The sequence below is a fragment of the Arachis ipaensis genome, chromosome B6 (assembly GCF_059453495.1).
Source record: "Arachis ipaensis isolate K30076 ecotype BB chromosome B6, ASM5945349v1, whole genome shotgun sequence".
NCBI classification, from domain to species: Eukaryota; Viridiplantae; Streptophyta; class Magnoliopsida; order Fabales; family Fabaceae; genus Arachis; species Arachis ipaensis.
In genome coordinates this window covers 139445247-139464915 of record NC_142441.1, presented here as the reverse complement: position 1 = coordinate 139464915, position 19669 = coordinate 139445247, and the positions used below count along the sequence as shown (strand labels likewise).

Sequence of the window (19669 nt, the reverse complement as noted above, 5' to 3'; positions counted from 1 at the left end):
AAACTAATTCCTCTTAACACATTCTTACCAAATCAAAACAAAACAAATAGATAGCAATATTGAATCTGTTAAATCAGAATACATCAAAACAGTGATTATAGTCCATTCACCATAAACAATCTCTTGAATCCTGAATAATTCATGACACAACAACATCAAATTTAACTAACACGAAACACATTCACTAATTGCAAGAATTAATTAATTAGCTAAAAATTTATTCAATGTGCTCCACAACAATGCTCTTCACAAAATTTGTTCCTAATTTAAAACAAGCTACAATAACATACCATAAAATTAGCAAACCATACCAAAATTTTCTGACGGTCAAAGAACATTAAATTCAACTAACACAAATTAATTCCAAGAACTAATTAATTAGCTGAAATTAAAAAAAGAAAAAAAATAAAAAAAAGGTTCCTTGAAGAAGGCAAAAAGCGAGAAAAGACCTTATGTCAACCTAATTTCTAAATCAAAGATTCAAAATTCATTATAAAGGAACACAGGTTCCAATCGGCTACAAAACAATAGCCACAAAATTTTTCGACGCTTCCATGATCTCGTTCCTGTAGACAGGCTATGAATTGATATGAATGAAGCTTTTAATTTCTGCTCTAGAAAGTGCAAGATTTCTAAAGGAAAGATATGCCCAAGTGGTACAGGATCTGGATGGATATGCTGATTGGATTGCAAGAACATCACCAAAACGCTATGAGACAATCCTCCATATAAGATAAACACCGCAAGAACACAGGTTCCAATTAGCTACAAAACAATAGTCACAAGTGCAATAGTCCACTATAATTGTGTTCTGGAGTATGATGCTCATAGTCTTTATGGTGTTTCTCTCGGTCCATTGCAGCTTACAAAGCCCTCCAAGGCAAAAGGCCATTCATTTTGTTTCGATCAACTTACATCGCTTAAGGAAAATAAGTTGCGCATCGGACCGGCGACAATCAAGAATTTATATGTCCATTTTATTTTGAAGAAAATGGATTAATGTGTTCCATTTTGAAAACTCTCCCTTATATATATCCATAACAGTCAGGTCAGCACAACAAAAGCCACATCAGACACAAAAGCCACATCAGACTTTTTGCTTGCTGGATCTAACGGATCCATATAAACCGAAGAATATATATATATATATATATGTCCAACTTTTAAAAATGTCGAAGACTTAAAAATATTTTTAATAATGAGGAACAAAAAAGTCTACGGGACAAAAGATCAAATCCCTATTTATCTTTTTCTCTAAATAGAAATGTAACTATTTATCTCGCACATATCTTTTTCATGATAGATATCATTATATCAACACTGTTTACCAGTTAATGGGATCTACACATCACAAACTACTTCAATTTGGGGGAAAAATAAAAGATATCTCGTTATATAACCAAGCCACAATACAACAGTAGCTGGTTTGAGGTTTCACCTACAACACCAGCATTTTTACATCTACATAAAATTTACAAAAATGTAGTATAAGAGGACAATATTAAAAAATATATTTATAAAATAGTTCTTTTACCGTATGGACACCATCACCCTTCTCCCTCTATACATGACCTGTAGCTGATAGACGACAAATCTGCTTGTTCTCAGCCAGCTACCTGGTGGTAAGATTCCTGAAGCAAATCAATCAAAAGTTCAAAATTTGAAATGAAAGAGCGCGTTATGCCAAAGAGCTTATCCAAATGGGCGATGCGCTGTATGAACCATGTAGCCCAGCCACCACCCTCTGCTACAATCTCAAGCTTCTCTACTAACATAAAAGCAGCGGTCGATACTCGATAGTCTTACACAACAGGAATACGGAAGCTTTCATTGTTAACATGATTCATTTGCATTTGTACAGCCTTGACTGCGGCTACTCTAGCTGCATTGGCCGCTCTATTAGCAGCCGCTACTGCTCTGTTCACCCTTTCATCAACCTTGGCCACATCATATGCTTTCTCTGCTGCTCGTCTTGCTTCCTAGTTTTCACAAACAAAGCCCAGAAGTAGGAATTAAAACACAATGGTGTTAATGCTGGAGAAAGAACATTCAGAGCCTGTTTAGTTTGTATTTCCATTGTCTGTTTCCATTTTTAAAACATTAAACAAAATTTTATTCTTTTCACTTATCACTGTTTTCTCTTTTTCTTTCATAAAAATTATGAAAACTGAAAATAAAAACAGAAAATGAAAAAGAAAACCAAACCAGGTCAAGTGCTAATGTAAATTAACCATAAATAACAAGCACGTACCTGCACCACATTGAGTACTTTGGAATGATAGACAGCCACAGGAGAAACTGGATAAGCAGTGTTATGTGTGCTGGGGATGTCAAGGACTCCATTTTGCCAGTGACCAGACTGGGTTTCACCATTTCTAAATGTATACATTCCAAGTCCTTGCCTTCGACCTTCATGCCAGGCTCCTTCATATCGATGGCCATTTGCAAAACGGTATACCCCAAACCCGTGCATCTTGTCAGCAAAGTACTCACCAGCATATGTATCCCCATTTCTAATTAGCCAACAAAAATACCAAAAAAAAAAAAAAAAAAACTTCTCATGGTGAAGAAAGAATAAGGTGCATACAATTCCATACATAATTCAATTAAGAACGGGTCCCTAATGCAAGGACATATAAACAAAACCTGAAATAAGAATTCTTGCATTACATAAATAAGCACCACCAACTGCTATATGCCTAAGAGGTTAGGTCGTTAGGAGCAAACCGTGATTCACAAATTCTCAAGTTAAACTCTTAATTAGTTTAGGATTCTAGAATTCAAAAACAAGTTAACCCACACTCAAATTTGCTTTATGTCAAACTATTACGACTTTAAACTCTAATAAAATCAGTGAACTCTTAATTATACTACAGAGATTACAAATTCAAACTTACATAGTTTTTCTTTTCTTTTTTTTTTTTCCAAAATGTAAAATTTTGATCAGTTTTATTGGATACTTGAGTTGACTTGTTTATATCATGCAATATTTATTTTTTCTGAACTACAGAATAATAACATGTACAAATTATAAGATCATAGAACAATTGAGTCATGAACTAAGATATACTTTTGTAATGTCTTAAATTTGTTTTCAGATAACATTGAAATAGTTGAATATTAACTAAAACAGTAAAAATATAGTATTCAATTGTGTCCAGTTATGAAAATATTTTTTTAACTTGAATTTTTAGTACAGAAAGTCTTACAAGTCTGCTAGTCTAGATTACAACTTGCAATTTAATTATGTTGAGACTTCCCGAGCTTATTTATGTTTATAGGAACCTTGGATTCACATAGTCAGTTTTCAAGATAGAAAACAGTTGATGTCTTAGTAGATATTCAACAGAGTATGTACCAAGGTGAACTCATTATATCATACAGAATATAGCCTTATGTTTTTGAAACTAGATTGAAACAGGGAAAAAGGCATAAAGAGCCACTAAAGTTGGAACCGAATAAGTATTTGTATGACTAAAAACACCCAAAGGGTACATAAAAGTTTATAGTGACAGCATAATCAAAACAAATCCCAAAAAGATCTGGATAAGTTATCATGAGAAGAAGTTTAAAAACACTATCCTCTCAGAATAAGTAAGTTATTGCTTCTACTGATGAAAAGAAATTTTCAAAATCAAGCTTCTAGGGGAACAAAACAATTGTGAAGTCTTACAACCAATTCCATATTTTTCTTGTGAAGAGAAAGCAAAGACAATGGGTATAAATACTTCTAATTAGATAAACACGGAGAATATAATAAATTAATCATGTACAAGTTTAGTTTATATTTAAAATTTCAGACACCATTCCTTCATTTTAGTAGATATGTTTACCTCTTACTCCACATTAAAAAATAAATAAAAATAAAAAAATCCAAAATCTACAGCTTTGAACTGAGTAGATCTGATTGGTGTAATCAAATAAAAATAAATTTCTTAGTTCTTTCCTTGGTTACGCTTGTTATAAGAACATCCTCAAAACAATTGTTTCATTTTAGTGTAAAGAATGGCTAATCAGTATTTTTAAAGCCCTATAATGGTATTTTGATGAAACTTAAGTATAACGTTTTGCATGTTGCACCGACTTTAGACAACTCGAAGCTGCAAAAAAGGCACAAAATAAACCCTATTTGTGTAATCAATTCCATATGCAACAAATAAAATAGGCATGTAATCACGATACAATCATTCTTGATGGTAAAATCCTAACAAAGCAACACCAAGAGGACAAGAGGAGAACGTAAGCACGAACTTAACCACCCTGTTATTCAAATCATTGTTTCAAACCCATAGCAGATGCTCCAACACCAAACAATTCAACAAGCAAGTTAAGAGTAAGAGACCACAAAGATATCAATCTCTAAAGATGGATGATGCAACACCCTAAAACAAAATACACATATACTCAACTACTTAGAAGCACCAATAACAAACCATTTTCATCAGCATGTTAAAACAAGTAAACAACCACAAATACATGAAACTTTATTCAAGATGCAACACCAATTGGCAAACCTATTCATTAAAAACAACCCCAAAAGATATCAAATCCATCCAAAATTTAAATGCATCAAACAACTCAAATCAACTAAAGCAATTTGAAAAATTCACCTGAAATGGTAGTGACCAAGGCCATGCTTAACGCCCCACTTGAATTCCCCAACATACCTACTTCCGTCCTCACAAGTATGAACCCCACACCCATGGCTCTGCCCATTAGACCACTCTCCAGCATATACATCCCCAGTGTAGAACCTATACACACCAAAACCGTGCCGCAATCCTTGCCGGTACTGCCCCCGGTACCGGCTTCCCCTAGCCCAAGTCTCCACCCCATGCCCATCATACTTGCCATCAATCCAATCCCCCTCATACCGGCCACTCATGCTGTAATAATAAACACCACTCCCACAGCACTTTCCCTTGTGAAACTCTCCCTCGTAGACGTCGCCATTGCCGTAGACCTGCACCCAGCACCCGGACGTTGTGGTGGCGGCGGCAGAGTCGGGGGAGGCAGCAACCTTTTGGTGGGAACCGATGGTCCAAAAGACGGGGAGAGTCGGCGCCGGCTTGCAGAGGGAGGAAGGGGCCTTGAGGCCGATGGGGAGGGAGCGGGCGAGGAGGAGGCGGATGGATGGCAGCCGGGGGACAGCGAGGTTGAGGGAGAGGAGGAGCGCGGCGGAGAAGGCGAAGGCGGAGAGGAAGTCTAGGAGGAAGGAATGGGTCGGGTGGGAGACAAGGAAGTAGAAAAGGGGCAGCGAGAGGAGAAGGACGGCGCGGAGTCGGAGCCGAAGGCGGCGGAGGCGGAAGCAACGGAGGTGCTTGAGGCGGCGGAGTATCCGGTAGGCGGCGCTCCTGGCGGCGATAGTGACGGAGAAGAAGGCGGCGTTGTGGTGCTTGAAAGGGGAGGGTGGGGTGGTTGGGAATTGGTGGAGGGTTGGGGATTTGGAGAGGGTAGAAGGGGTTTGGGTCAATAACGGTCTCTTGTAGGGTGCAGATGATTGGGTTGCAGTTGTTGGTGCAGTTTTCTCGTTGTGTGTGGCGCTGCTTAATTGAGGGAAAACTTGATAGCTTTGGTGGTGATTATGGTGTTTCTGGTGAATTGAAGATGGGTGATGTAGTGGTGGTGTTGGATTGAAATCGGAAGAGACGCCAACGCTTTCTTTTCCGATCTGAACCTCTGATTTCTTCTGATGCATTGCATAAGGGAAACACAAGTATCTTCCTCTCTTGATTACTCTCACTCGATTCTTTCTTTACACGCCAGTCTTCCTTTTTTTTTTTTTTTTTTCTATGGCTCTCTGAATTTCTTTCTCCTTTGGCTTGGGCTCCGTTTGATTTTCTCCTCCCTTTTCCCCTTTTTTCTTTCTTTCTTTCTTTCTTGTGGATTTCTTTCTGGTGTTGGGGATAGCTTGCTTGCTTGCTTTCTATTCTACTCTATTCTAACTTCCTAATTTCTACGTGGGTTCGTGTCTCAGCTCTTGGTTTTGGCGTATGCTTTGGGTTTGAAATTGAAATTTTGTCTTGTCACTTTTCCTTTTTTTTTTTTCCAGCACTTTCTATTTTCTGCCAATCGGGAGGGATTGTGGCTTTAGCGATTCTCTCTCTCTCTCTCGAGTTATCTCAATGAATGTTTCGTGCTTGAGGATCGGAGCGTGCTAGGAGTTTATGGCAAATGATAATGGAAAATTGGAAGTGCAAATGCAAAAATGGATTTTTTATTTTTTATTTTGAACAAAAAAGTTAGAAGTAAATAAAAGAATATTCGGTAGTTGAAAGAATTTTTTTATTTTTTTATGTTTCAAACAAGATTACTTATGAAGATATCATTTTGTATTCTAAAAAAGTTGGATTCTTTTGATATATTTATAAGAAAAAATTGAAGTTTTAAATCAAAGCTAAATAATATTTTATAGATATTTTTGGATTTTGTATTTTTGTTTCATATATAATTTTGCAACATATCGTTTTCCCCTCCTCGAGAAACCAATATGTACAACACATGTTGTCTACATCGTATATATACCATATCACTACGCATGGAACGAATTTATCTTGTTTCTTTTTCTGCAAGTATATTATTTCTTTCTGTTTTTTCTCTTTTTTTTCCTAAACATATTTATCTTGTTCAAAATTCATGTTTTATCTATGTATATCTGCTACCAAAGGAAATACGAATTTAGACATTAAATTTTGAATTTCACTTTAGAGGATAAAATTTAATTTATTATTATTTATTTTATAGGTAGAATAAAAAAAATATAAAAAAAAAATCATTCAATAATAAAATATCTCACTTTATTTTCTAAAGTAAATTAAAATTTAAAAGATTTAAATTCAAAAAATATATGGACAAATTTGTTCAAATTTTATATTTACTTATTCTTTTTTTAAGTTAAATTTTATAGTAGTCTCTAAAAATTATAAAATATATTAGAAAAGTTCTCAAAATTTTAATTATATTATTTTAATTTTTTAAATTAAAAAATTGTACCATGTTAATCATATTCTCATTTTCTGTTAATTTAGTGTTAATGCTAAATAACCTAACACAATTGTGTTCTTTATTTCTTTAAAATTCTAAACATTAAGTTATAAAAGTTATCATTGTTAAGCTCATTATCTTTTTTTCAAAATCCTAAAAATTAAGTTGTTCTTTTTTATTTCTATGCATTTTACCAATCTACTAGAAATTTCTTCTATCCCTACCGTACTCCAATCTGATAGTTTTCACTGTTTAAGATTGAGCCCTGGATTCTGACAATGAACTTAAAAAACCACCTACATATGCTTTAACCCAATCATTTTGGATAATCTTTACATCCTGTGTCTTACTGCGATTGCTGGCATATAGTTAGTTGATATTTATTTCCTAGATACCATTATTGCTTCTTTTCCGAAAAAGGCAATTCACGATCGATAGGTCTTCTACCTCCATGCGGCATTGCTCTGTCAGGCTTGTGCCCGTTATGAAAATTTCTCTATTACTATCTTCTGTAGGAGTTTGGGTTGTGCCTTAGTCCCAATGAGACTGACCATCCTCTCAAACTAGCTACTAATCATCGCCATGGTAAGTTTGTAGTTATTGCCCTTAATCTTTAAGAAGAAGAGGGTGAATTGAACCATTCACTCAGACAGCTACTAATCATCGCCATGGTAAGTTTGTAGTTATTGCCTGAGAATGTATAAGTTAAGGTGTGACCGAGATTGTGCTAGATCACTCATAGCGTTAACACTTTGTCTTGTCGATTTTTAGCAAATTGATGGTGGTTCGATATCTAATGGTCTGGGAGTGAAACCTACTCCTTCTTGCGAGTACCAGTTTTTCAAAGTGCATCAAAAACCTTTCGATCGGACATAAACTTAAGGAAATCTGAAAATAATAAATAAAGACTTTGAAAATAAATCGACTGAATTTGAAATGATTTGCATTGAATTTAAACAAAGCAGTAAAATGCCTTCGATTAGATCAAAGGACTTTGAATTCGAAAAATAAAAGTACTGGGAATGTAAATTGGACAAGAATGTTAAATGTTATTTGAAAGATAAATTTGCAAGAAAAATAAAATTTGCAAAAAAATGTAAATGAAAAGCAAAACAAGTGGAAGGAACCCTACAGAAATTTGACTCGAAGCAGACTCAGAAATTCGCTGGGATGTGAGTGTGCGTGAGTAATTTCTGAAGCAAATTTCCAACCCCTATGCCTTTGAGCCTTCTCCTATTTATAGCCATCTCCAATCAATTAAATCGAAGTGTAACTCCCACGTTTATGAAAATATGCGTAACTGTTCCCGTTCCTTTCGCTCGACAATATAACGTCTAAAAACAATCTCGGATCTTAAGGTCTTCAGTTTACTTCATCGATCAACCTACTGACTCTCGAATGACTCCCTTCTTCGAAATAAATTATTTTCGACCAACAAATTGCCCCCCTATGATTAATGTGTTATTCTCGATATCATTTTGAGAGAAAGCACTTAATCCTAAATATGCCATTAACACAAGGCATTAAGTAACCATAAATGACACTCGCTTCACTTTTCCTCCTTACATCTGTCCAATACGTTTCCCATGATCTTTCAACTTCTTTCTCCACTACTTCACCTTCTCCAAAAAGTTACTTTAATTTCAAATTTTGAACTTCCTTCTCTGAAACGGCTAAAGTAACTTTACTCATTAAATTGAAAAAATTTTTTACCATCATTTCATCCTTCAGATTTTAATCCTCCTGAGTCCTGACCTCTTTTTCTCTCCGAATCCCCAGTACAACTTCTTTGCAACTTCACCATCATCAGTTTCTTCATTTTACAGAACAATGGCTTCTCCTTCAATTCGCAACACCCCACTGCCCAAGATAAGGGCAAAAGACCTGCAACTCATAGTCAAGCACCACAAACTTTACAAATATTCAATCAAATTAATGATGAAATCATTGAGGACCCTCAATCTCAGCCTGATGACAGAAGAATTCTCATCCCTTTCACCATCGACGATGAGACTCACTGCTTCATTGGCCCCATTCAAACCTTAGAACGAGCTAACAAATGACTTAGTTTCTTCCTTAATGCCAAAGGAGAGGATTTGCTCATCAAACAAAATCTCCTTATCACTCCTTTCATCAACCCTCAAAAATCTTTCAGAAATAATCCCAAAATTACTCCTCGAGGGACTGACTTTCGAGCCTAGCACAGGCACCTCAAATAAAAAAAAAACTGATGCTTGGAGAACACTTGGTATTCAAGACCTTCTCCGACTTTTCCATTTCACGCCTACTACTCACCATTGGATGATTGGTGCAACTATAACCTTTTGGAATAAAACAACAGATAACTTTCACCTTCCTTGTGGAATGGTGGGTATCACTTTGCTTGATGCGATTGCCATTACTGGTCTCCCAGTAAATTCTCCTGAACTGACTTTCGATATGCAACCAAACCAGGACTATAAAGTAGTCCACAAGAATTCCTATAGTGATTTTATTATTCACAACATGGGACAAGAAGACGATCCTATAACTGATGAGGAACATGTCGCCTTTTTATACTACTGGTTAAATGCCATTGTTTTCTGCTCAAGAAGTGTCCAAATGCAGAAATAATTTCTTCCTTTGGCTTCTCTCTTACATAAGGGTTACAGATTCAATTTGGCCAAGTTAATTTTAGGACATCTATTCGAAGAACTTGGCCATTTGGTTGACTGCCTTTGAACCAACTCTTCGATCAATGTAGGAGGTTCTCTTGGCTCCTTCAACTCTGGTTAAATGCTGTATTTGAAAAATACATGCAAAAAGATGGGAACAGCGCTTCCGAAAAACAACACATCAAGGGATTCTGTTTGACCCCTCTTCAACCAAATTTCAAAGATGCCAAATCACCTGAAGACCTGTTTTGGACTACTTTCTCCCTCCTCTATTCTTGCGTCGAAGCTGTGGTTCCATATGGTTTGAATGCCTTCTCTCCCCAACTGATGATCAAGAAGATGAAATTACCAATAAGACTTGGGCAAACTTGCTTGCTAGTCAGGTAATTCTGATTGGATTACCTGAGTACAAAAGGGAGTAATTTAAGGCAACCCTTTATTATTCACAACATGGGACAAGAAGACGATCCTATAACTGATGAGGTCGCCTTTTTATACTACTGGTTAAATGCCATTGTTTTATGCTCAAGAAGTGTCCAAATGCAGAAATAATTTCTTCCTTTGGCTTCTCTCTTACATAAGGGTTACAGATTCAATTTGGCCAAGTTAATTTTAGGACATCTGTTCGAAGAACTTGGCCATTTGGTTGACTGCCTTTGAACCAACTCTTCGATCAGTGTAGGAGGTCCTCTTTGGCTCCTTCAACTCTGGTTAAATGCTGTATTTGAAAAATACATGCAAAAAGATGGGAACAACGCTTCCGAAAAACAAAACATCAAGGGATTCCATTTGGCCCCTCTTCAACCAAATTTCAAAGATGCCAAATCACCTGAAGACTTGTTTTGGACTACTTTCTCCCTCCTCCATTCTTGCGTCGAAGCTGTGGTCCCCTATGGTTCGAACACCTTCTCTCCCCAACTGATGATCAAGAAGATGAAATTACCAATAAGACCTGGGCAAACTTGCTTGCTGGTCAGGTAATTCCGATTGGATTACCTAAGTACAAAAGGGAGTAATTTAAGGCAACCCTTTATGCCCCTTATTACGTTGCCAGGCAATTGGGTTTCTCTCAAGCCATTCCTGATCCTACTCATCGGAATGAGCATCCCCTTTGTCATATCGAATTCATTTCGAAGAAAGAGATTGACTACTGCCTCACATCCAATCAACAGCACAGAGACAACTACAACCATCTTCTTTACGAACGTAGCTCATACATCACCAAATCTTTTTTCGAGTGGTGGACTACATATTTCTCCCAATACAGTCGCACTTTCGATGAGATCAAGAATTCGGAGATCAAGGTTATCCCAACTGCTGAAAGCTCGCCAAAAAGGGCTTCAAAAAGAAAGATCGAAGTGGCATCATAACAAAGACAACCAAAAAAGAAAATCCAAAAAATTCCTACAAGAACCTCCAAAAAGGTAAACTTTTGATCGAACTTTTCTGAACCTCTCTTTATCATATTTATTTAAACACACCTTGATTCCGAACTATTTGATCATTATCAGATTCAATCATCAAGTGAAAGTTTTTCTGATGAAAGTGAGCAACATACACAAACAAACATCTTCACTCCTTCCCTAGAATCTGATTCGGAAGATGACTCAGAAGACGCTCCATTTCCTCATCTGATTCGAAGAAGATCCATCCAGGTAGTTTTATGTTAATTTCGAATCTTCCTAATAAATCGAAAAAACTTAACCTGTAAAACATTTTTTTCTTATTTCAGGCTGAGAAAATTGTTGAATCTACCACTAGTTCTACATTTACTCCTGAATCTGAAACACCAAGGGATCAACCAAGGCCAGAACAATAAGAGTCTCACTCCTCTGCTTAAACTGTGATCTCTGTTGAGCCCATAAAAATCATCCTGCCATCAATAATTGACACACCATCCTTAGCTGACTTAACTCATGAAAACCTTTCACTACCACAAAGTCAACCCATTGAAAATCCTCCTTCTCCAATTAATATTGATTCCCTTCTCAGGTCTCCTATTGCACAAGGCCACGAATCACCTATTCCAGACACAGGAAACGTCCTTTCTCCTCAGAAAATCCTAAGCCCAGAAAGAACTATTGAGCCCTCTTCTTCACATGATCCCAAACCACCATATGAGATTCCTAAAATCACTTCTAATCCTCCTGATGCTGAGCTGGCTAAACTTGTAGCATTCCTAACATAGATTGCACAAGAAGATAAAGCGCCTATCTCAAATCCAACCCTTGAAGATGCTTCAACATCCAGCCTCCCTTCGGAACTCAATCAACGCACACTTCAGTAGTTAAACACTCTTCTGAGGCTCTTGACATATACCCCCACCGAATGGATCAGTCAATTAAGCTTGAATTCTCTTTTTTCTGATATTTTGAGCTCTTCTCTTGAATTTTAGGTCCCTCCTTAATTTTCTTCTATAATCAAGAAGTTTATAAAAATCTTGAATAGCTGCATCACTATTCAAGATAAGTTACAGGCAGCCAAGGAGAAAGTAGCCCGAATTGAAATCGAATCAGAAGAAGTTAATGCAGCTCTTCAACCAATGAAAGAATCATGGAAACAGTATGATTTAAGGGTTTCTTAAGCCCTCAATGCTTGAGCCTTTTATGACAAGCAAGAAGAAGAGCTCAAAATAGAACTAGCCCAAATCGAACAAAAGCCAGCTAAAATTCGAAAAAGAAAAACAGGCTTAGCTGAACCCTTGGCCGCAATTCAACATAAACAACAAAAAATTTTCAAGAAACTTTGTACTGTAGAGGCTAAATAGAAAGAACTCAATAAACAACTCAATAAAAGTCGAGGCGTTTTTTGCTTTAGACAGTGAAAGGGTTCAACTGTATTCCGAACTCGAAAAACTTTTGGAACCTTTCATTCCATCTATCTGAAAATCTTATCATGTATAATGACTTTTTTTATATATATTTATAGTTTTAGTTTTGATTCCCCATGCATCAATAGCGTGTCAAGTATCTCTCATTTATCAACTTAACCACATTTCCAGAATTAATGTCTTTAATTCGATATGCATTCCTAGAATACGAATCAACCACTTGAAAAGACCCTTCCCAATTATGGGACTATTTGCCAAGAAATCTCGACTTCTTGTCAATCGGCAACACAACTTTTAATACTAACTCTCCTATATTGAACCACTTCTCTTTTATTCAACAATTATAACTTCGAGCAATGTTTTTTTCTGTCGAATCATATTTTCAAGTGCTAAAACACGTTCTGAGTCCAAATCATCCAACTCATCATACATCGCATTCCAATAATCATCGTCTGGTAAATCGTTTTGCTTTAATATTCTTAACGTGTTAAGATTAATCTCTATTGGCAAAACTGCATCATGACCGTACACTAATTTATAAGGGGAAGTACCTGTTGAACCTCTTTGTGAGTTTTGATAAGCCCATAGCACTTGGCTCAAAGTTTCATGCCAAGTTCGAGGTTTACTACCAATTTGCTTCTTAATCAATTTGATCAATATTTTATTTGCTGCCTTGACTTACCCATTAGCTTGTGCATAATATGGATTTGAAGTAACCATGTTAATGTTTCTTGAGGTCGCAAAATTCTTAATTCGCTGGCCAGTAAATGTAGTTCCTTGATCAATACTCAAAGTTTGGGAAATTTTGAATCGATAGATTATATGTTCCTCAATGAAGTCTATCACCTCACTTTGCCCAACCTCTTTTAAAGGAACAGCTTCAACCCATTTAGTGAAATAATCAATTGCCACCAGAATAAACTTATGATTCTTCGACGAAGGAGGATGTATCATTCCAATCAAATCTAAAGCCCATCCTCAAAAAGGCCATGGTTTAATAATTGAATGTAATTCAGATGTTGGGATCTGTTGTATCACTCCAATGCGTTGACATTCTTGGCATGCTTTCGAATAATCGATGAAATCCTTAATTAGAAAAGTCCAATAAACATGATTACGACAAAGTGTCCATTTCATTTTCATTCCAACCTGATGGGCACCACATATACCTCTATAAACCTCTCCCAGAGTAATATCTTTCTCTGATTGACTTCAACATCTAGAGAGTTCTCCATCGATGCCTTTCCTATATAAATCATCAGCCATTAACACAAAATTCATCACTTTCAGCTTTACTTTCCTGTCAACTCGAATATTAGGATCTTTTAAATATTTAGCAATTGGCTTTCTCCAATTATCATCTTCCCGTTCATCCAAAACCAAGGCCTCTCTTTCATTAAGAGGTACTAAAATCTGACAAACCCTTGCCAACATTCCTAACGTCTCTGGGAATACTCTGTATCTCGACGCAATTTGGGCCAACTCATTAGCAATTTTGTTTCGAATCCTTGGAATATGAATCAATGACACTTTTTGAAAAGACGCTAACAGTTCCCATGCCATCAGTAGATACTTTTGTAATTTCTCATTATTGCACTTGAATTCTTTTTATAACTGTTTCAAAACTAACTGAGAATCCCCAAAATTTTGAATATCTATAGCCCCTTTTTCAATCAAAATTTCGAGGCCCAATATTAAGGCCTCATATTCGGCCACATTATTTGAACACGAGTATTTTAACTCAAAAAGAAACTCCGATGGAACACCTTCCGATAAAATAATTAAAATTCCTACTCCAGTACCATCTTTATGTTTCGAACCATCAAAATATAACTTTCAATAATCAACTAATACATCGATTATGTTTGCCCCTTGGTTATTATGATTATTCGAATGATCTACTTGAAAATTTGCAATAACCTGACCTTTCATATCTTTGGTTAGAACGTATTGCAAATCGAATTCTATCAAGGCTAACATCCATTTCCCTAACCGTCCTCTGAGCACAGGATAAGACAACATATACTTAACTAAGTCAGTCCGGGTGACAACTTTCACAAGTTTAGCAACCATATAACACTTTAGCTTCGTGCAAGCATAATAGAGAGAAAAACACAACTTTTCAATAGGTGAGTACATTGTCTCAATATCAGTTAATACTCAACTAAGGTAGTAGATAGCTCGTTCATTTCCATCTTCATCATCCTGGACCAACATACACCCAATTTTATCTATGGATGCTGCAATATATAACTTTAAAGGCTCATGAGGACAAACACTTGCCATTACTAGGGTTTTGGACAAATAAACTTTGATTGACTCAAAAGCTTCTTGATGTTCTTTTATCCATTCGAACTGTGTTTCGTTCTTAAGTTTCACCAAAGGTGCAAATACTCGAGTTCGACCTGAAAGGTTCGATATAAACCTTCTGAGGTAATTCACCTTACCAAGAAATGATTATACCTCTTTTTTAGACTTCGGAGGGGCCAACTCTAAAATTGCAGCCTTGTTTTTATCGATAACAATCCCCTTTTTGTGAACCACAAATCCCAAGAAATTTCCTGCGGACACTCCGAATGCACACTTTAAAGGATTCGTTTTTAACCCTTTCTTCCGCATTGTATTAAACGCCTTCCTCAAATGGTCAATATGTTGGTTTGCTGAATTCGACTTAACCATTACGTCATCAATATATACTTTCATACAATTTCTAATATATTCATGAAAAATAGCATTCATGCCGCGTTGATATGTAGCACCAGTATTTTTTAAGCCGAACGGCATAACCACCCACTCATATGTCCCTAATGCCCTAGGGCATCGAAAAACAGTCTTGGATACTCATCTTCTGCCATAAAGATCTGATTATATCCCGAATAACTGTCTAAAAAACTTAAAATTTCATTACTTGCAACAGAATCGATTAACATATCTGCTATGGGCATAAAATACTCATCCTTCGGAGTAGCATTATTCAAATATCGAAAATTAATGCATACCCTTAATTTTCCATTTTTCTTCATCACAGGGACAATATTTGAAACCCACTCCACATATCATGCAGTTCGAATAAATTTCTCTTTAATCAAACGTTCAATCTCCTCTTTAATCTTTTGATTAATTTCATGAGCGAATTGCCGAGGCGTTTGCTTTACCAGTCGAGCACCTGATTTTAAAGCTAATCGATGTTCTACAAGAGAACGATCAAGACCAGTGGTACGCGCAATCGTGATTACACTTTAATTATGTAAAGTTCATTGCTCTTTCTTTCCCTAGAAATGGCGCCAAAAATATGATGCCAAGACCATGGTTCACAACTCCGTGTAACTAACCAGCAAGTGCACTGGGTCGTCCAAGTAATACCTTACGTGAGTAAGGGTCGAATCCCACGGAGATTGTTGGTATGAAGCAAGCTATGGTCACCTTGCAAATCTCAGTTAGGCAGATATAAATTGATAATGGTGTTTTCGAATTTAATATAATAAAATAGGGATAGAAATACTTATGTAATTCATTGGTAGGAATTTCAGATAAGCGAATGGAGATGCTTTCGTTCCTCTGAACCTCTGCTTTCCTGCTATCTTCATCCAATCAGTCTTACTCCTTTCCATGGCTGGCTTTATGTGATACATCACCATTGTCAACGGCTACTTTCGGTCATCTCTCGGGAAAATAATCCAATGCCCTGTCACGGCACGGCTAATCGTCTGGAGGCATCACCCTTGTCAATGGCTTCATCTTATCCTCTCAGTGAAAATGGTCAACGCACCCTATCACGGCACGGCTATTCATCTGTCGGTTCTCGATCATGCTGGAATAAGATTTACTATCCTTTTGCGTCTGTCACTAACGCCCTGCAATCGCGAGTTTGGAGCTTGTCACAGTCATCCAATCATTGAATCCTACTCGGAATACCACAGACAAGGTTTAGACCTTCCGGATTCTCTTGAATGCCGCCATCATTCTAGCTTATGCCACGAAGATTCTGGTTAGGAGATCTAAGAGATACTCATTCAATCTAATGTAGAACGGAAGTGGTTGTCAGGCACGCGTTCATAGGGAATGATGATGATTGTCACGTTCATCACATTCAGATTGAAATACGAATGAATATCTTAGAAGTGAAATAAGATGAATTGAATAGAAAACAGTAGTACTTTGCATTAATCTTTGAGGAACAGCAGAGCTCCACACCTTAATCTATGGAGTGTAGAAACTCTACCGTTAAAAATACATAAGTGAAAGGTCCAGGCATGGTCGAGATGGCCAGCCCCCAAAACGTGATCACAGGATCAAAATGCAATCCAGGATGTCTAATACAATAGTAAAAGGTCCTATTTATAATAAACTAGCTACTAGGGTTTACATGAGTAAGTAATTGATGCATAAATCCACTTCCGGGGCCCACTTGGTGTGTGCTTGGGCTGAGCTTTAAGTGTTGCACGTGCAGAGGCCATTTGTGGAGTTGAACGCCAGGTTTTGATCCAGTTTGGGCGTTCAACTCTGGTTTTGGCTCCTTTTCTGGCGCTGGACGCCAGATTTGGGCAGAAAGCTGGCGTTGAACGCCAGTTTACGTCGCTTATTCTTGGCCAAAGAATAGAATATTATATATTGCTGGAAAGCCCTGGATGTCTACTTTCCAACGCAATTGGAAGCGCGCCATTTCGAGGTCTGTAGCTCCAGAAAATTCACTTTGAGTGCAGGGAGGTCAGAATCCAACAGCATCAGCAGTCCTTCTTCAACCTCTGAATCTGATTTCTTCTCAAGTCCCTCAATTTCAGCCAGAAAATACCTGAAATCACAGAAAAATACACAAACTCATAGTAAAGTCCAGAAATGTGAATTTAACATAAAAACTAATGAAAACATCCCTAAAAGTAACTAGATCCTACTAAAAACATATTAAAAACAATGTCAAAAAGCGTATAAATTATGTAGTTGAAAGAATTAAAAACTAAGGTTGCGAATGGCGAAGCTTCACATTTAATCCTTCCGAAGTCAAATAAAAACTCTTACAGTTGAAAGAATTAAGCACCCTGTCGACCTGCAAAGGCTTCAGTTTAGGACTATATACTCTGAAATCAACAAGTAACTATTTAACATACAAACTTGAATCAGCCCTAACTATTTCAGGTTTTCCCTCTTTTGTCCACAAAAGAACGCTTTGATGCACAGTAGATTACACTGTCCCAACTCTATGAATCCAATCACGTCCCAACAAGGCAATATAACTGGCCTTCGAAGACACCACAACAAAGACAATGTTTCTATCAGATGATCCATCTTTCACCCCAAGCATTACTAGACCCTTTGCAGGAGTTGAAACTCCACTGTAATCTATCACAGAGATGTTGGTGGGGATTAAGTCATCAAGATATTTTCCTACCTTCATCAATATCCTTTCTGGCAAGAGGCTTATTGCCACTCCTCCATCAATCAAAACTTTATTTATCTTGATCCCACTCATGACTGCTGTAATGTGCAACGAGTGCAAATGAGACTTCTGCTTTTCAGAAGGCCTTTGAAAGTACCCATGTTCATCCTCATATCGAATGAATGAAAAGGCTTCTTCATCATCAATATCATAATCTTCCACTGGATTACCTTCATATTCCCCCCAAATACTCAGTTGGGATGATTGAAATAGTATTGACCATCTCGTCTTCACCTTTTTCGAAGTACTCCTCATCCGGATCAGCAACCTTGTCTTTATCATCCCTGGATGCGACAAACACAGCTTTACCATTATCCAACTTCACTGGAGAAGGAATACCTTTTGGACAAGTCTCACCATCGATTGGAAACACTACTCGAGAATGCACAGAAGGGGTTGCCCCCTTAGTCTTGTCATCTTGAGAATTCTTGGACATTCGGCGTACCCTTCTCCCTCTACCCCTTTGGTACCCCCCAGGCTCGACCATGGAAGCAAGGATATCGACCTCGAGGAGGACCTCTATGACCCCATTATGGATTACGCTTGTAATAAGCATCCCTGTTCTGAAACTCTTGACAATTGCGAATCCACTGTACACTTAGAGATTGAAAACGACTCATAGGCACAACAACATTCCTTTGAGGGCCACCAGAACTTTGTCCCTCTATTCGTTGAATAGGATGTTTTTGGCGGCCTTGCTCTTCTTTAAGTGCCAATTCCTTTTTCATCCTTTCCTTCTCGAAAATGGCAGCAGCTTCAGCATCAAAAACTACATTGCATCGAGGACACAGAGATACGTCCCGATCATTCAGTTTTTGCTGAACTAAAAAATCTAACATCCCATCTCTTGCCTCAGGGTAAACAAATCAAACATATGATTCAAAGTTTCCTAGGGCCACATCGAATTGTAAGGCATCCCAACCATATTCACGCCAAAATATGGCTCAGAAGAACTGGCTTCACTATCAAAGGGATCAGAATCGACCTTTATTTCTTTCTTTCCATCATCGAATTTCAATCGCCCTTTCATGATGGCTTCTTGTATCAAATCCCTGAAACGGATACAGTTATTAGTCGAATGACTAGTTTCTTGATGAAACTTACAATAAGGTTTTCCTTTTAAATCTTTTACCGAAAGCAAAGTTCCACCCTCGGGTAAAATTAACTGTTTATCTTTAAGCAACACATCGAATATCTGATTCGATTTTGAAATATCAAAACTATATCTTTTCCCACTTTTCTGTTTTAAATCACTCGACTTTTCACTATTCGAGATTTTCCTAAGTAAGGAACAAACATAAGGTGGACCTTTCTTAAGTTCAGCCAAATCAACTTCTACTTCTAAATCGAACTCCTCATCAAAGGAATCTATTGCCACATAAGAAACCTCCTCCTTTCAAGAGAAGGATTTACTTTTCAACTTCCTTTCATCATTCTTATATTTCTCTTTTTCTTTCTTTAGAATTTCAACCTGACGAACTCTTTTAGCCAAATGAGCCAAGTCAGGTATATGATGAACATTAAGCAACTTTCGATGCATATAAAATCCTAATCCTATAATTGCTATCTTTACCACTTCGCTTTCAGGAAGAGATACATAGCACCTACTCCTAGCATTTTTGAAACAAATCATGTAATCATCGATGGTCTCACCATCTTCACGTTTCAAAGGCACTAAATCAGTAACTGCTATATTCAGTTCCCCCCGGTAAAATTGGGCATGAAAAGCATTCTCTAACTGAGCCCATGTTGTTATTGAATTTGGTC

General features: G+C 37.1%; 2 protein-coding genes across 2 annotated transcripts; both read right to left on the bottom strand.

Moving 5' to 3' along the window:
- Positions 1-1364: 1364 nt before the first annotated feature.
- LOC107647615 (uncharacterized) lies at positions 1365-6204 on the bottom strand. Its single transcript, XM_016351683.3, has 3 exons — positions 4611-6204; positions 2252-2513; positions 1365-1979 (listed from the first exon to the last, which is right to left on the bottom strand). The coding sequence occupies exons 1-3, from the start codon at positions 5696-5698 to the stop codon at positions 1803-1805; spliced, it is 1527 nt and encodes a 508-aa protein (XP_016207169.2). The 5' UTR covers positions 5699-6204; the 3' UTR covers positions 1365-1802.
- A 6594-nt stretch (positions 6205-12798) lies between these two features.
- Positions 12799-13422, bottom strand: LOC148562934 (uncharacterized). The gene is made up of 2 exons (XM_088491071.1): positions 13151-13422; positions 12799-13030 (listed from the first exon to the last, which is right to left on the bottom strand). Exons 1-2 carry the CDS (start codon positions 13420-13422, stop codon positions 12799-12801), a joined length of 504 nt encoding a protein of 167 aa, XP_088347197.1.
- Between the last annotated feature and the right edge of the window lie 6247 nt (positions 13423-19669).